This window comes from Sus scrofa, chromosome 3 (assembly GCF_000003025.6).
Source record: "Sus scrofa isolate TJ Tabasco breed Duroc chromosome 3, Sscrofa11.1, whole genome shotgun sequence".
Lineage (NCBI taxonomy): Eukaryota > Metazoa > Chordata > Mammalia > Artiodactyla > Suidae > Sus > Sus scrofa.
In genome coordinates, this window is record NC_010445.4 from 16,441,587 (window position 1) to 16,459,149 (window position 17,563).

A 17,563-nucleotide genomic window follows, 5' to 3' on the forward strand; every position below is an offset into this window, starting at 1 on the left:
AAGGAGTTTCCATCGTGGCTCAGTAGTTAACTAATCCGACTAGGAACCATGAGGATGAGGGTTCAATCCCTGGCCTCGCTCAGTGGGTTGAGGATCCAGCATTGCCATGAGCTGTGGTGTAGGTTTGCAGACTTGGCTCGGATCTGGCATTGCTGTGGCTCTTGCGTAGGCCAGAGGCTACAGCTCCAATTAGACCCCTAGACTCGGAACCACAATATGCTGTGGGTGTGGCCCTAAAAAGACAAAAAGACAAAAAAAAAAAAAAAAAAAAAAAAAAAAAGAGAGAGAGAGAGAAAGAGAGAGAGAACGAAAGGCAGGTAGGGTGCTGTGGCTAGAAGTGTAAAAAAAAGATAAAATCACAAAGGAAGGTTGAAAGCAGAAGGCAAAGAATCTTAACACTATTCTAAGAAATCCCTTTATGGTTAGAAAGCAGAAGGTCTCAAAAGACCACTGGTCCCATCAAAACAACAAGAAAACACCAGATAAACTAAACTTCATACTTTTCTCTAGAGCCAAAGAAGAGCAGTGGATGCAAAGAAGTCTAAACGAACCAAATTCCAGAAAAGGATGAGTTCTTCAGAGGTGAGTAAAAAGCCTCTTTCCATATTAAATCAACTGCCTAGGCTGGGTATAGGTGGACAGGAAAGCAGGCCTATTGGAGGTGAAAAGATTTTGCTGATGAGACAAAAAGAAGCTGAACTTTTACTGACAGTGTAGACTGGTATGATGGATTTGAATGCAGAAGAGCCCTAAGTATAAAAACAAATCTCTCAGGTCTGACAATTGTACCCCAGGGGAATTCTGCTGAGTAAGTAACAGTGGGAGCAGAGCTAGAGAGCAGAGAGAGCGTTCTCTCAATCTTGTTTGGGAATTAAGTGCCAAGGTGCTACTGCAGCTCCAATCCAGAGGTGAAATAAATTAATTTATGTTGTGATTCAACTGCCTGCCAGCTGCTAACTTGAAAAAAGTCAAAGAAATCAACCCCGTATCTACAGCACACAGGAAACTGTGGGTTGGGCTAAAGGCTAAATCTCCATAATCTCACTAAAGTTAAAAGTAAACTAATTTAAACTGCTGCTCAGTTCCAGCTCAGCCTGACTCACTGAAATCTGAATAATCAGGCAGTTACCCTAGCTGCCTAACAGAGGAAAGAATATACCCTCTCTGAGAAAAATAAAACAAAAACATTATCCAGTTTATTCTCTATTCTTTTCCTCAGAAGGTTCAGTATGAAACCAACACTTTTAAAACATGTGAAGAAACAAATCAGTATAACTCATAATTAAGAAAAAAGCCCAAGAGAGATCTGTGGATAAGAAGTTCAAAATAACTATTACAAATACTTTGAAAGAATTTAGAGGAGGAGTTCCCATTGTGGCTCAGCAGGCTAAGAACCAGATGTTGTCTCTGAGGATGTGGGTTCAATCCCTGGCCTCGCTTAGTAGATTAAGGATCTGGCATTGCTGCAAGCTGCAGCATAGGTTGCAGATGCAGCTCCAATTCAGCCCTTGGCCTGGGAATTTCCATATACTGCAGATTTGGCTGCAAAAAAAAAAAAAAAAACAGGTGAAGAGATGGAGGATTTTAGCAGAGAAATAGCAATTCTAGAACTGAGAAATAAATACTCTGAAATGAAGAATTCATCGAATGGAATTAATGGCAGACCGGACACAGAAGAATAAAGGATGAATATGTTCAAAGAGGTTAATTAAAAACAAATCAAAGCTGAGGCCCAGACTGGACGTGGTAAAAGAGAGGGTGAGTGAATCTGGTACATTTTAGTTAAACTGCTGAAAAAAAATATAAAGAGAAAATCTTATAGCAATCAATCAAACAAACTATAACACAAGAATTTTAGCTGACTTTCCATAAAATAATGAAAGCTAATAAAACATCTTTTAAGTAAAACGAAACCCTAAATAAACCCTGTCAACCAAGAACTATATCCAGTGAAATATTCTTATATAATGGAGAAAAAAAAATGACTTTTTTCAGATAAAGAAAAGCTGAGAGAGGGGGAGTTCCCGTCGTGGCGCAGTGGTTAACGAATCCGACTAGGAACCATGAGGTTGCGGGTTCGGTCCCTGCCCTTGCTCAGTGGGTTAACGATCCGGCGTTGCCGTGAGCTGTGGTGTAGGTTGCAGACTCGGCTCGGATCCCGCGTTGCTGTGGCTCTGGCGTAGGCTGGTGGCTACAGCTCCGATTCAACCCCTAGCCTGGGAACCTCCATATGCCGAGGGAGCGGCCCAAGAAATAGCAACAACAACAACAACAAAAAAAAAAGACAGGAAAAAAAAAAAAAAAAAAAAAAAGCTGAGAGAATTAGTGTCAGCATCATACCCTTCTTTTTTGACTGTACTCGTGGCACATGGAAGTTCCCAGGCCAGGGATTGAACATGCACCACAGACACAACCTGTGCAACAGCTGTGGAAATGCTGGATCCTTAACCCACTGCACCACCTGGGAACTTCCCAGCATACCCTTACTACGAGGAATACAAAAAAATATGTATTCATCAGGATGAAGAGAAATGATGCCAGAAAATCTGAATCTTCAGAAAAGATGAAAGAGACCATTTGTGGCCCACAAAGCATATAATACTATCTGGCTTTTTAAAGAAAAAGTTCGCAGCTCTTGTCAGAGGACAACTACTACAAACAAACAAATAAAAAAGAGGTATAGCCAACAAGGGGAGGTAAAAGCCAATAAAAGATATAAAATGAAATACGAAGCCATACTATGTGGACGTAAAAGAAGGCAGGAAAAAGGAAAAAAAAAAAGGATAAAGACAGGTTTCCAAACAGAAAACAAACACCAAGATGGCAGATTTAAACCCAACCAGGTGAGTTTAATCCATTAAATGTAAGTAGATTAAATAGTCCATTTAAAACCAAAGATTATAAAATAAGATTAACAAAAAAGCCCAGTTATATCTGCTAATAAGAACATACTTTAATTTTTAATTTTTCTTCAGTTTTTATTAAAGTGTAGTTAATTTACAATGTTGTGCCAATTTCTGCTATATAGCAAAGTGACCCAGTCATATATACATATTCCCTTATATTGTCTTCCATCATGGTCTATCCCATGAGAATGGATAAATTCCCCTAAAGCTTTTTGTTTGTTTGTTTGTTTGTTTGTGTCTTTTTGCCATTTCTTGGGCCATTCCCATGGCATATGGAGGTTCCCAGGCTAGGGGTCTAACTGGAGCTGTAGCTGCCAGCCTACACCAGAGCCACAGCAACTCGGGATCCGAGCCACGTCTGCAACCTACACCACAGCTCACGGCAACGCCAGATCCTTAACCCACTGAGCAAGGCCAGGGATCGAACCCGCAAACCTCATGGTTCCTAGTCGGATTCGTTAAGCACTGCGCCACGATGGGAACTCCCCCTGAAGCTTTTAATTTTTTTTTTTATTTGTTTGTTTTTGCCAGCCTATGGCATATGGAGTTCCCGGGATAAGGATCAGATGTGAGCCACAGTTGCAACCTACGCTGCAGCTAAGGCAACATCAGATCCTGAACTCACTGCGCTGGGCCGGGGATTGAACCTGCACTCTAGCACTCCAGAGACGCCACTGGTCATGTTGCGCCACAGCGCGAATTCCTAAACAATATATTTTAAATATAGACATAGATTAAGATTAATAAGACAGAGGAATTCCCCATTGTGGCTCAGCACGTTACAAACCTAACTAGTATCCATGAGGACTCGGGTCTGATGCTTGGCCTCGCTCAGTGGGTTAAGAATCAAGTGTTCCTTTTCTGTGGAGAGGTTCATTTGTGCTGTATATTAGATTCCAGTTACAAGTGATATCATATGGTACTTATCTTTCTCTTTCTGACTTACTTCACTCAGTATGAGAGTCTCTAGTTCCATCCATGTTGCTGCAAATGGCATTATGTCATTCTTTTTATGGCTGAGTAGTAGTCCATTGTGTATATATACCACATCTTCCTAATCCAATCATCTATCAATGGACATGTGGGTTGTTTCCAGCTCTTGGCTATTGTGAATAGTGCTGCAATGAACATGCAGGTGCACGTGTCTTTTTTAAAGAAAGTTTTGTCCAGATATATGCCCAAGAGTGGGATTGCTGGATCACATAGTAGTTCTATGTATAGATTTCTAAGGTACTTCTATACTGTTCTCCATAGTGGCTGTACACATGTATGGTCCCCATGCTGTACAGTGGAAAATAAATAAATAAATAAAACGAGTGAAATGAAAATGACTCCATTTAAATGTCATGTGAAATTATTAAAAAAAAGAAAAAAAAAAAGAATCAACCGTTCCTGTGAGCTGTGGTATAGGTCACAGATGAGGCTCTGATTTGACTCCTAGCCCAGGAACTTCCACATGTCGTGGGTGTAGCCCTAAAAAGCATTAAAAAAAAAAAAAAACCAAAAAATAACAGGATAGAAAAAAATATACCATGTTCATGGGATGATTAAGAACAATGAAGTGGCTATGTTTATATCAGACAAAGCAAACTTCTAGACAGAAACATCCGAGATGATGGGAGACATTTCATAATGATAAAAGTTAATTCATCAAGAAGATGTAAAAGGGTACGATCCTTACAAGAGATTAAAAAATTATGAAGCAAAATTGAAAGAAACAAAAGAAGAAATAGACAAATTTACCTTTCTCTGAAATTAATAAAATTAGATTCCTCCCCCATCAATGAAAATTAAGACTTGAGCAACACTGTAAAACAACAGGACCTAATTGATATTTGTAGAATTCTGCAACAGCTGCAGAATACACATTCCTTCAAGTGACATGTGAGAACATATGCTGGCCATAAAGCAAGTTTCATTATATTTCAAAGGACTGAAACCACACTGAGTGTGTTCTCTAACCATAATGTAATTAACTTAGAAACCAACAATAAAAAGATCACCAGAAAATCTCCAAACCAAATATTTGAAAAGTAAATGCCATTCTAAGAAGTTTGAGCTTTTTCCTGTAGGAACAGTGGAGCTATTCAAGGTTTGTGTAAGGGAATGATGCATTCAGACTTGAGCTTTTAAAAAATAACTTTTGGAGTTTCCGTTGTGGCTCAGTGGTTAACGAATCTGACTAGGAATCATGAGGCTGCAGGTTCGATCCCTGGCCTCTCGCAGTGGGTTAAGGATCCAGCGTTGCCGTGAGCTGTGGTGTAGGTCGCAGACATGGCTCGGATCCCGCGTTGCTGTGGCTGTGGCATAGGCTGGCAGCTGAGTTCCGATTAGACTCCTAGCCTGGGAACCTCCACATGCTACAGGTACAGTCCAAAAATAAATAAATAAATAAATAACTTTCATTGAATATTTTAAAATGTAACAGAAGAATGATTGAACACAGTTGCATAGACAAGGAGAAGAATTACCACAATTCATGTGAAAAACAGGACTGAATCAAGTATTTTCAAAAGTAGAGTCAAGGGGACTTGGTGACTAATTAATTACAAGTGATGTGCGAAGTTAGGTAATCCTAACTAACTCTGATGACTAGATAAATAGAAATGCTGAGAAATGCAAATCAAAACTACATTGAGGTACCTGGTCTGAATGGCCATCATTAATAAGTCAACAAATAACAAACGCTGGAGAGGGTATGGAGAAAGGGAACCCTCCCAAACTAATAGTAGGAATGTAAATTGGTACAGTCACTATGGAAAACAGTATGGAGGTTCTTCAGAAAACTAAATATAGAACTACCATGTGATCCAGCAATCCTACTCGTGGGCATATATCTGGACGAAACTGCAATTCAGAAAAATACATGCACCCTTATGTTCATAGCAGCACTATTCACAATCGCCAAGACATGGAAACAACCTAAATGTCCATCGACAGATGAATGGATTAGGATGTAGTACATATACACAATGAAAGCTATGCAGCCATAAAAAAGAACAAAAGAATGCCATTTGCAGCAACATGGATGCATCTAGAGAGTCTCCTATCAAAAGAAGTCAGAAAGAGAACGACAAATACCATATGATATCATTTATATGTGGAATCTATAATTTGGCACAGATGAACCTATCTACAGAACAGAAACAGACTCACAGACAGGGAGAACAGACCTGTGGTCGCCCAGGGGGAGGGGAGGGAGTAGGATGGACTGGGAGTCTGAAATTAGTAGATGCAAACTATTACATTTAGAATGGGTAAGCAATGAGGGCCTGCTGTCTGGCACAGGGAACTACATCCAATCACTTGTGATAGAACATGATGGAAGGAAGTATGAGAAAAATAATGTATATATATATATATGTATGACTGGGTCACTTTGTTGTACAGCAAAAATTAACAGAACATTGTAAATCTACTATACTTTAATAAAAACTTTCAAAAATAAAAAAAAAATAGAAATGCTATGTATGGAGATGGGGGAAAAAAAGGGAGAAACAGTTTTTGCTGGGTATAAGAACTAGAAAATAAGGTGCATTACAGGCTCGAAGTGCCCAAACATCAATTCCAACTGTGGCAGCTCCTTACAGTTTGGTTCAGGGATATAATCCAACTCCCTCACCCAACCCAATTAATACGCAAGTTCCTTCTTGTTTGCTCTGCGGATTCCACACACCGCCACATGCTTTTCCATTTGACTATTTGCTCTTCCTTAGTCCTGTCTAGTCTAGTTTTTAACTGGATATCCCATCCATACTTGGATGTGCTTTTCAGTTTACTCTTGGGCTTAGTAACCAGGTTGTTATACTGTTTTTTGGCTTGATCCATGTATCCTGTGCCCTCTGGACTGGAACCATATGTGCTCTGTTCCTCATATGTGTTCACCAGCTCACAGACACTGCAAATATAGATAAACACAGTCTCCTACCACCTCTATTCTAAATTATTACTCAGTTTAATGAATAATCCATCTGCGCTTCTATCAAGGAACAGTTGGGACAACAAATTTATTTTGGACATGGAGTTTGAGAGGTCCCTGTGAACATCCAGGTGGAGAGATACAGAAAGCAGGTGGAAAAAATGAGCCTGGGGTTCAGGAAAGAGACTCACTGGGAGACACAGATTTATGATGGTTTCAATCAAAGTCACATGAGTGGATGAGCTTGACCAAGATTATAAAACAGAAGGTCTTAATCCGATGGGCTTCAGAAGCATCTATCAATCCACTGAAATTGTGGGTAAATCTCTGTGTATGTGTCTGTATTTTTCAGATAGGGAGCCATACATTTCATCAGATTCTCAAATAGGTTTGTAAATCTAAAGATTAAAAACTGTGGGGGAGGGGGAAAGCTAGATTGTAACCTAAAGGGCACCATGTACTGAAATGCACTACAATTTTGGGATTAGAGACCACGGTGGGAAAGGGCTTGGAATATGTTAGCATTTCATTTCCAATTCACCATCTGAGTCACAGCAACCATGAAGCACATGATTTTCTATTCAAAATTGGGCAACATGTCCCCAAAATATGCTGACTCAGACACCAATATTTCTAGACTGCCTGAAATTGTATGAAAACCAGAGCTTTTAGGCTTGGAGCTTTGGATTCTATCTATATTTCCAGTCAAAAATGTGAATTTTTCCCCATTCCCATCTCGCAAATAAAAGGAATAATCTTTCCAGCCACCTCCTTTCTCTGGAGCCCATCTCATGTCATAGCTGACAATCAGGGATCAGCTTTTAAGCATTACTTTATGAAACTTCATGATCACCAATGTTGCATATATTAGCATCTGAGTTTTTACAGGCAAAAAGCTTTGAACATACTTAGTCTGTGGATTACAAGAGGATCTATGAAACTGAATCCCACAAAACAAAAATGTCAGCTTGTATGGCTTATCACTAAGTCTTCAAAAATGAAATTATAATTCACACTTTATCTTTTTTCCCTCAAAATTACTTGTCACTTTAGAGACAGACAGACTTGGCAAGGGGGAGGTTTCTTCCAGTATGCATTTTGAAACCCTTTCAAAAACCACAAATGTGTATGAAACAAATTCTCTAGTCACAAGGATTCAAACCACAGCATTCTTCCCAACTGAACCACTTCTTCTTCAGGCCAAGAAGAATCTAGCCAGCCAACTCGCACGTAGGGAAACTATAATGTCTACTGCTTGGGAAACCTCTAAGTATCACTTAGACATGTACCCTGGTTTACATAAACCATTTCAGTATTGTACAAAGAAGAAAGCCATGAATTACCAATTACCAAGAGTTAAAAAGGACTATGATAATAGATGCTAGACTGATGCATACTTCGTCATTAGCAGAATGTAATTCATAAAACTTTAACACATATAAAACATTTTTAAAACTTAAGAAATGTTTCATAATATATATATATACTAATAACTGGTAACTATTCAATTATATTAATCAATAAAACCTATTAAAATTAGCCAAAATCTAAAATAAAATTACCTATATTAAGCTGGTAGATCAAAAGATTAAAAAAATTTATCAACATATATCATGTACCTTAAGAAATTTCAGTACTCTGACCTGATTTAATTCCACTTTAATTAGACTAATCTAAAAAAAAAAAAAAAAACACAAACTCGCTGAAATGTAGCATTGCAAGGATTTTCATTGTAGCGCTGTTTGTCAAAGAGAACATTGTAAACAACAAAAGAAAAATGGCAAAATGAATTATAGAACATACAGTAGGGAAATATAGTTTATTTGTTCATTCACTCACTTACTACTATGTTTCAGAAAGGATTTAAGGTGGTTTATATGATGATTTATTTATACAACTACAAAAAATTATGTTTAAAAAGCATGTGTACAATGGGAAAATGATCATGAATATTAAGAGGAAATAAGCATATATGTGTATGTGTAAAAGATAATAAAATATAAAATATTTTTTAAAAAATCTAATAAGAACCATATGATCATCTTAATAGATTCAGAAAAGGCTTTTGACAAAATTCAACACCCGTTTCTGATAAAAACTCTCCAGATAGTGGGGATACAGGGAACATACCTCAACGTAATTAAAAAATATATGAAAAACACACAGCTAATGTCATTCTCAATGGTGAAAAACTGAAAACATTCCCACTAAGATCAGGAACAAGACAAGGATGTCCATTTTCATCACTATTATTCAACATAGTTTTGGAAGTTCTAGCCACATCAATCAGAGAAGGAAAAGAAATAAAAGTAATCTAAATTGGAAAAGAAGAAGTAAAACTATCACTGTTTGCAGATGACATGATACAATACTTAGAAAATCCTAAAGACAGCACCAGAAAACTGTTAGAACTCATCAGTGAATTTGGCAAAGTTTCAGGCTACAAAATTAATTACACAGAAATCAATTGCATTTCTTTATACTAATAATGAAAGATAAGAAAGAGAAATCAGAGAAACCATCCCATTTACAATCACATCAAAACAAATAAAATACCTAGGAATAAACCTACCTAAACAGACAAAAGACCTATACTCTGAAAACTATAAAATGTTGATGAAAGAAATCAAAGATGATACAACAGATGGAAAGATATATCATGCTCTTGGATCGGAAGAATCAATACTGTCAAAATGACGATGCTACCCAAGCACTCTACAGACTCAATGCAATCCCCATCAAATTACCCAAGACATTCTTCAGAGAACTAGAACAGAATATTTTAAAATTTGTACGGAAACACAAGAGACCCCAAATAGCCAAAGCAATATTGAAAAAGAAAAATGAAAATGGAGGAATCAAGCTTCCTGACTTTAGACAATACTACAAAGCTATAATCATCAAAACAACATGGTACTGGCACAAAAACAGAAATACAGATCAATGGAACAGGACAGAAAGCCCAGATATAAATCCAAGTACCTATGGGCAACTAATCTATGACAAAGGAGGACAGAACACACTGTGGAAGAAAGATAGCCTCTTCAATAAATGGTGCTGGGAAAACTGCAAAGTTACATGCAAAATAATGAAAGTAGAACACTATCTAACACCATACACAAAAATAAACTCAAAATGGATTAAAAACCTACAAATAAGACCAGACACTACAAAACTCCTAGAGGAAAACATAGAACGCTCTTTGACATAAATCACAGCAATATATTGTTTGATCCACCTCCTAGAATAATGACAATAAAGACACAAATAAACCAATGGGACCTAATCAAACTCAAAAGCTTTTGCACAGCAAAGGAAACCATTAAAAATATGAAAAGATAACCCAGAGAATGGGAGAAAATCTTTGCCAACGATGCAACAGACAGAACTGCAAACAACTCATGCAACTCAACAACAAAAAACAAACAACCCAACTGAAAAATGGGCAGAAGACCTACACAGACATTTCTCCAAAGAAGACATATGGATGGCCAACAGGCATATGAAAAAAATGCTTAATACAACTAATTATTAGAGAAATGCAAATCAAAACTACAATGATGTACCACCTCACACCAGTTAGAACGGCCATCATTAACAAGTCAACAAATAACAAATGCTGGAGAGGATGTGGAGAAAAAGGTACTCTCCTCCACTGTTGGTGGGAATGCAAACTGGTACAACCACTGTGGAAAACAGTATGGAGGTACCTCAGGAAACTAAATATGGAGCTATATCCAGACAAACCTTTCATTGAAAAAAGACACATGCACCCCTATGATTATAGCAGCACTATTTACAATAGCCAAGACATGGAAACAATCAAATGCCCATTGACAGAAGAATGGATTAAGATGTGTATAGGAGTTCCCGTCGTGGTGCAGCAGGAATGAATCCAACTAGGAACCATGAGGTTGTGGGTTTGATCCCTGGCCTTGCTCAGTGGGTTAAGGATCCAGTGTTGCCGTGGGCTGTGGGGTAGGTTGCAGACGTGGCTCAGATCTGGTGTTGCTGTGGCTGTGGTGTAGGCCAGCAGCAACAGCTCCAATTAGACCCCTAGCCTGGGAACCTCCATATGCCATGGGTGCAGCCCTAAAAGGACAAAACACACACACACACACACACACACACACACACACACACACACACACAAAAGATGTGTACATATGTACAATGCAAAATTACTCAGCCATAAAAAAGACAAATTAATGCCATTTGCAGAAACATGGATGGATCTAGAGACTCTCAAACTAAGTGAAGTAAGCCAGAAAGAAAAAGACAAATACCACATTCCACATCTTATTTGTAGAATCTAAAATATGGAACAGATGATCCTATCTAAAAATAACAAACAAAACAAAAAACAGAAACAGATCATGGCCAAGAAGAGCAGACTTGGGGTTCAGGGGTGGGGGAGAGGAGGGAGTGGGAGGGGTGGGCATTTGGGGAGTTTGGGGGATGCAAACTGTTATATTTGGAATGTATGGGCAATGGGATCCTACTGTACAGCGCAGGGAACTGTGTGATTGGGTCACTTTGTTGTACAATAGAACTTGATGAAACATTGTAAATCGACTATACTTTCATAATAATAAAATTTCAAAAAGTAAAAGTCATGTATAAAATAAATAAATAAATACATAAATACAAAAATAAATAATCTGCCTCCATGCAGATCCATCAGGCTACAAATCTGACTAGTATCCATGAGGATGCAGGTTCAACCCCTGGCCTCACTCAGTAGGTTAAGGATCCCATGTTGCTGTGAGCTGTGGCAAAGGCTGCCAGCTGCAGCTCAGATTGGACTGCTAGCCTGGAAACTTCCATATGCTGCAGGTGCAGCCCCAAAGAGCAAAAAAAAAAACAAACAAAAAAACCCCCCAATAAACACTTGCCTCTATATATGATGGATTATAAGAAAATAGCTCTTCCTACGTACCCATTAATGAATTGAAAAAGGAAAATGAGAGTAATACCAAAAAATAAAAAATCCACATGGAAATTAGTCTCATGAAATATAAGTTTGATTTTCAATTAAAGGTATCAATAGAAGGACAGAACAAAGAGATGATACATTATAAGGTTGTGGGGAGGGGAGGACACTGAAAAAACAGGAGAGTACCAGTGAAAGGCACAGATTTTCAATCTTTTTTTTTTTTTTTTTATCTTTTTGTCTTTTCAGGGCCATGAGGACGAAGGTTTGATCCCTGGCCTTGCTCAGTGGGTTAAGGATCCAGTATTGTCGTGAGCTGTGGCGTAGGTCGCAGAGGCGGCTTGCATTTCGAGTTGCTGTGGCTGTGGCGTAGGCTGGTGGCTACAGCCTGATTGGACCCCTAGCCTGGGAACCTCCATATTTAGGGCCTGCATGCGGCCCTAAAAAGACCAAAAAAAAAAAAAAAAGAAGAAGAAGAAGAAGAATAGGTTAATTACACTTCAATAGAAACTTTCTCTCAATCAGAGGGTAGTTTATTGTACCTGTTTAATAACTCTTCTCATATACCCAATGTTTAATTTTCAAGTATCAAGAAATCATGCCTCATCTCAACAAAGGTTAAAAAGTAAAGTAGCCATTAGATTCAAAATAAAAAGAAACTAGAAGTGAGGTCACTAATAATTCTGGCACTCACACATATTTGTGATAGATCTGCTATTAGAATTAATCAAAGAGTAAGCACCATTCCTAGAAATTGAGAAAAACAGATCATAAACTTGTCCCCAGTTCCTGGGAAGAGCCACGGTTACCTTTAAAATGCAGTGGAAAATTTCTGATGACAAAGCATTCTACAGAAAGGATTTTTCCTCATTTAAAACAATTTTCTGATTATAAAAAAGCAAGAAACAAAAATAAGAAAAAACTTTTTAGGACCCGAATTCCATATCCAGTTTTCTCAATTCACTTTCAAAATCTCACTTACCCTTCTAGTGTTTTCAAGGATTTTGGGATCAGGTTTTCCATAGTTAGGTGGGTTGGCATATGGGTCATATCCAAGCTTGGCAAGCATAGGTGCAATCACTGCCATGTCTTGTAAAACATCTGGAGGTATCTTCCCAACCCATTTTGATAGAGCTCCCACATTGACCGGCTTGATGACTTGATCTGTAGATCTCTCCACTCTGAAAACAATATAATATGAATAAATATTTACTCAGAATACCTAAAAACAGTGTTAAAAGATTATTGGAAATTAATTTTGACAACTTCAAAAATCATTAAGTCTCTGTATTATAATAATTCCCTTTGAGAAAGAGGGCATTATTCAGGCTTAGCACTATTTACCAGACTTTAAAAAAAAATGTTCTCCATTTGACAGCAATTATTGACCTCAGATTTCTAGAAACAGGAAAAAGGATTAGTTGAAAACATCTGCACAAAATGTGTTGACACTTTAATGACAACATTGAGGAAAAAATAACAAAGATAAGACTGTTTAGAAAAACAGCCAGTCAATTTACTTGATGTGCCTCAAAAAACATAAATGAATAAGATGGACTGATGAATGATGACCTAAAGGGACAGAGAGATGGACAGATTATGTGATAAAGTAAATATGGCAAAATGCTAATAGTAGCTAGTGGGTATAACTCTTTCAGTTCTTTGTACGTTTGAGATTTTTCATAATAAAATACTGGGGGGGAAACAGCTAACCACAATCCACTAAGAATGCAAAATATTCATTTGTCCTATTTTTCTGTTGATTTCCTAAAGAACCCTACTTCCTAGGGAAGAAAAAGTGCTGATTATGACTTTCAATATTAAAAAATAAAAGTGTCCTACCTCTGACGCAGAAATTTGCTTTAAGCTTATAAGTGATACTATATTTGACTACATAACTCATAATCTTAAGGTAAAATGTAATATTAAAAAGACATCTAGACTTAAATTGGGTCTGAATCAGCAGATTTTGGTCAAATGACTATAAACCAAAAGTGCCTAAGAGAGTTTTACATCATAACACATTCAAAGTCATTCACACATAGTATTCTAATAAAAGGTAAAAACACTTTTAAGGAGTTCCCATTGTGGCTCATTGGTTAACAAATTGACTAGGAACCATGAGGTTGTGGGTTCGGTCCCTGGCCTTGCTCAGTGAGTTAAGGATCCGGTGTTGCCGTGGGCTGTGGTGTAGGTTGCAGACGCGGCTTGGATCCCGAGTTGCTGTGGCTGTGACGTAGGCTGGCGGCTACATTTCCAATTAGACCCCTAGCCTGGGGACGTCCATATGCCTCAGCAGCGGCCCTAGAAAAGGCAAAAAGACAAAAAAAACCTCACCACTTTTAAGTATACAACCTCTCACTGCAGATGATCATTATCTGATGAAGAATCCCTCAAAGGCACTCCTTACAAAATACACAAAAGAAAATGATTCTTCCCCAGGATTCTGTGAAGCCACCAGCTCCAGGTTTCCCCCCTGCCTTGATGGCCACATTCTTCTTTCCCCCCTTAAGAATTTCTCCAGGACTCCACTTAACCCACTGCTCTCTTCACGTTATTACGTTTACTATGTATGGTCTCATCTCTAATGATCTTGACACTTCCTACCTGTGTAAAGAACGTCCTGCTTGGTTCAGGACAGGTCCAGTTTATACTTATTGCCCCCAGCTTAATTATGAATAGCACATCTCACTCACATCCATATATATTCAGATTTGTATGGTTACTCTACCCATTTATCCTACACACCCCAAAACTAAAATTGTCCAAACCTGGACCCATCATCTTCTGCTCAAAATCTACTCCTCTTCATGTACATCTTGTCTTGATAAATAGCACCACTTCCTACCCACAAGGCAAAATCAGAGATCTCAGACAGGACAGGGAGAAAGCAACTTCATGCCCAAGTTATCTAGCTCCAGAGGCTCTATCTTTGAGCAGGATAATATCACCTCCATTCCTACTGCCACTGACCTTTGTTCATGTCACCGTCATTTTCCACCCACAAAAGTCTCTTAATTTCCCTGCATTTAAATATTTGGCTTCCTTGACCAACTATATCATTCCACCAGACTATAAGGAGGGTCTATGTTTTATTAACTTCATAACCACCAACATCCAGCACACATTAACATACAATAGATGTTCAGTAAATATAGAGAGTAAAAACTCTTCGTGGGTGGGAAACCCCTACAAATTTAGTTTTACAAACATGGTCAAGAGAAGTCAAGGATCATATCTTTATAAGGAAATCAACTGACACAGATGAAGTAACTAGAGAGCATCTAGGTGCTAAACTGCAAGACTGCAAGTGCACTAGGAGTGTGAAAGAATGGGAGTTATTCTTCAGAGATAAATGTCTTGAGAAAAAAAATGCTTACAGTAAAGAAAAAATAACTATTTCTGTTCATTCCATGTCAGGTGCTTTGCATATGATATGTAATTTAAACCCTGAAACAACTCTAAGAAAAAATTATCAGTCCCCATTTTTCAAATGTGTCCATTGAGACCCATAAGTGATTAATCCAGCATCCCACAGTCTGGAAATAATGGAGTTAGGATTTGAACCTCTGTCTGACTCCAAAGCTCCTATTTTAAAACCAGTTTCTCTTACTGCTGTTCTATTGATCATCTTAATTTTTACATTCTATGCTTCCCTGAACGTTTTGGTCTCTTGTTCTACACTGCAAAGACAAGGTTGTTTTGCCACAATGATAAAACACATTGTACATGTAATAGGTATACACTGTGCTGTGCTGGTGATGTTTAAACCTGATCTCCAAGAAGGGAAAGGCCATGATTTGTGGCATTTCCTGATGACCAATGCTGTAAATACTCCCACCATGGCTGATTTCAAGCTACCAACATGACATCATCAGCTGCAGAGTTGAGAAGAGATGCACAAAAATGGACCCTCTAGAGCTGTGGCAATCCAGCTCCGGCAGACCAGCTGGTTATCTATAGGACTACAATCGCTTCTCCCAAATGCTGAAATACAAAAACCTCCCCCAAACCTTTTCCCATAACTCGTCTAGCAGCAAAACACAACCTGAACTGATAGACCATTTATAGTCTTTATTCTATTTGGCATAAACAATCATACTCTTCGATGCAGAAATACTGATTTGATTACAGAGTGCTGACCCAGAAGCACATTCAAGCAGAATGTTATAAGTATTATGCACACTATATGAACTTTCTAGAATCCAGAAACGTCTGCATTCTGAAACACATTGGTATTAAACACTGAAGTCACACATAGGGTCTCTTTGTGTCGGGGAAGTTGGCTTTATCTTGAAAATGACAGAATGACAGAAGAGTTTTAATCACAGGACTGACAAGACCAGATTATTCTTATCTGCATTCCATGCTGATAACTATGGGAAGAGTAAATTGAAGGATGGGATAATGGGGGTCAGAAAAACCAGTAAAGATGTTCAACAATATTCTGAAGGAACTGAGAAATGATTAAAGCTTCAACTAGAGCAAATGACATAGAGCTGAAAAGAAAAAAAAATTCCAGTGAAGTCAGTTATACAATGAGACACCAACATCAAATGCTTTCCCTGACATGTGGAATCTGAAAACAGGACAGACTGAACTTCTTTGCAGAACAGATGCTGACTCACAGACACTGAAAAACTTATGGTCTCCGGAGGAGACAGTTTGCGGGGTGGGGGGATGTGCCGGGGCTGTGGGATGGAAATCCTATGAAATCAGATTGTTATGATCATTATACAACTACAGATGTGATAAATTCATTTGAGTAATAAAAAAATAAAAAATAAATAAAAAAATAAAATGCAGCAATTAAAATTGTCTTCAAAAAAAAATCTATGGTTATGTTTTAATTGCTAAGACTTAATGTCCAGTTAGACATGGGGAGAAAGAAAAAAAGGTGTCTAGGTGAATTTAGATTTGACTTGAAGGACTGAATGGGCAGTGCTATTGTTCATTGAAATAGACAGCATGGAGGAAAAGCATATGTGTTGTTGTTTAGTTTTGTTTCAGGTGTAGGGAACAAAGAAAAAGAGGTAAATTGACTGGGATCAGTAAGTTACCAAAGGTCCAAAGGAAAATTAGAATTGACCAGGAGACTGAAATGCAGTATGTGTTCAGTAAACAACAGCTACTATTATTTTTGCATCCAGATTACAGCACTGGTTCAGAAGAAAAGGAAAGCCATTATTTATCATTATGATCAAATAAATGATTTAAAGTCCAACCATCTCTTGTCTGAAAGAGACAGAATTCTAAAATGAAAAGGCTTTTGCTATGTAACCACCGAGTCACAAGATCCACTAGCAGCAAACGCAGTTGCTATGGACTCTTCCCAGGGAAGAACTGGGGAAGGCCTACTGCATATTGATCAGCGTTTCTCTTTAAGACAGGAGTGGAGTTTCCTTGTGGTGCAGCAGGTTAAGGATCCGGCACTGTCACTGCAGTAGCTCAGGTTTGATTCCTGGCCTAGGAACTACCACATACAACAGGCACAGCCAAGAAAAAAATCTTTAAATAAACTTTAAAACATTAAAAAGATAGTAGTAATGGCATTTTATATTGATTGAGCATAAAATTCAAATTAAATATTTTTGAATACCCACTATGTGTCAGGTAGTGTTACATACTAAGGATGCAAAGATGACATGACTAGGTCATGGTCCTCCTCTCAAGAAGTTCAGAGTCCAGTAAAAGAGAAACATACACATGATTAATGCGCAGCAAGATAAACATGACCACAGAGGTTAGAAACCACATTATGGGAATGCAGATGATTCCCATTCTTCTGCGGTGGGACATGAGCTG

The 17,563-nt window shown here is 38.1% G+C and overlaps 1 protein-coding gene across 5 annotated transcripts in view; it reads right to left on the reverse strand.

Moving 5' to 3' along the window:
- Positions 1-17,563, reverse strand: part of TPST1 (tyrosylprotein sulfotransferase 1) — a 118,182-nt gene that overhangs the window by 33,980 nt on the left and 66,639 nt on the right. For all 5 annotated transcript variants that reach the window (XM_021085683.1, XM_005662003.3, XM_021085684.1 and 2 more), the window contains 1 exon segment: positions 12,741-12,939. In XM_021085683.1, coding sequence (XP_020941342.1) covers positions 12,741-12,939 — 199 coding nt within the window.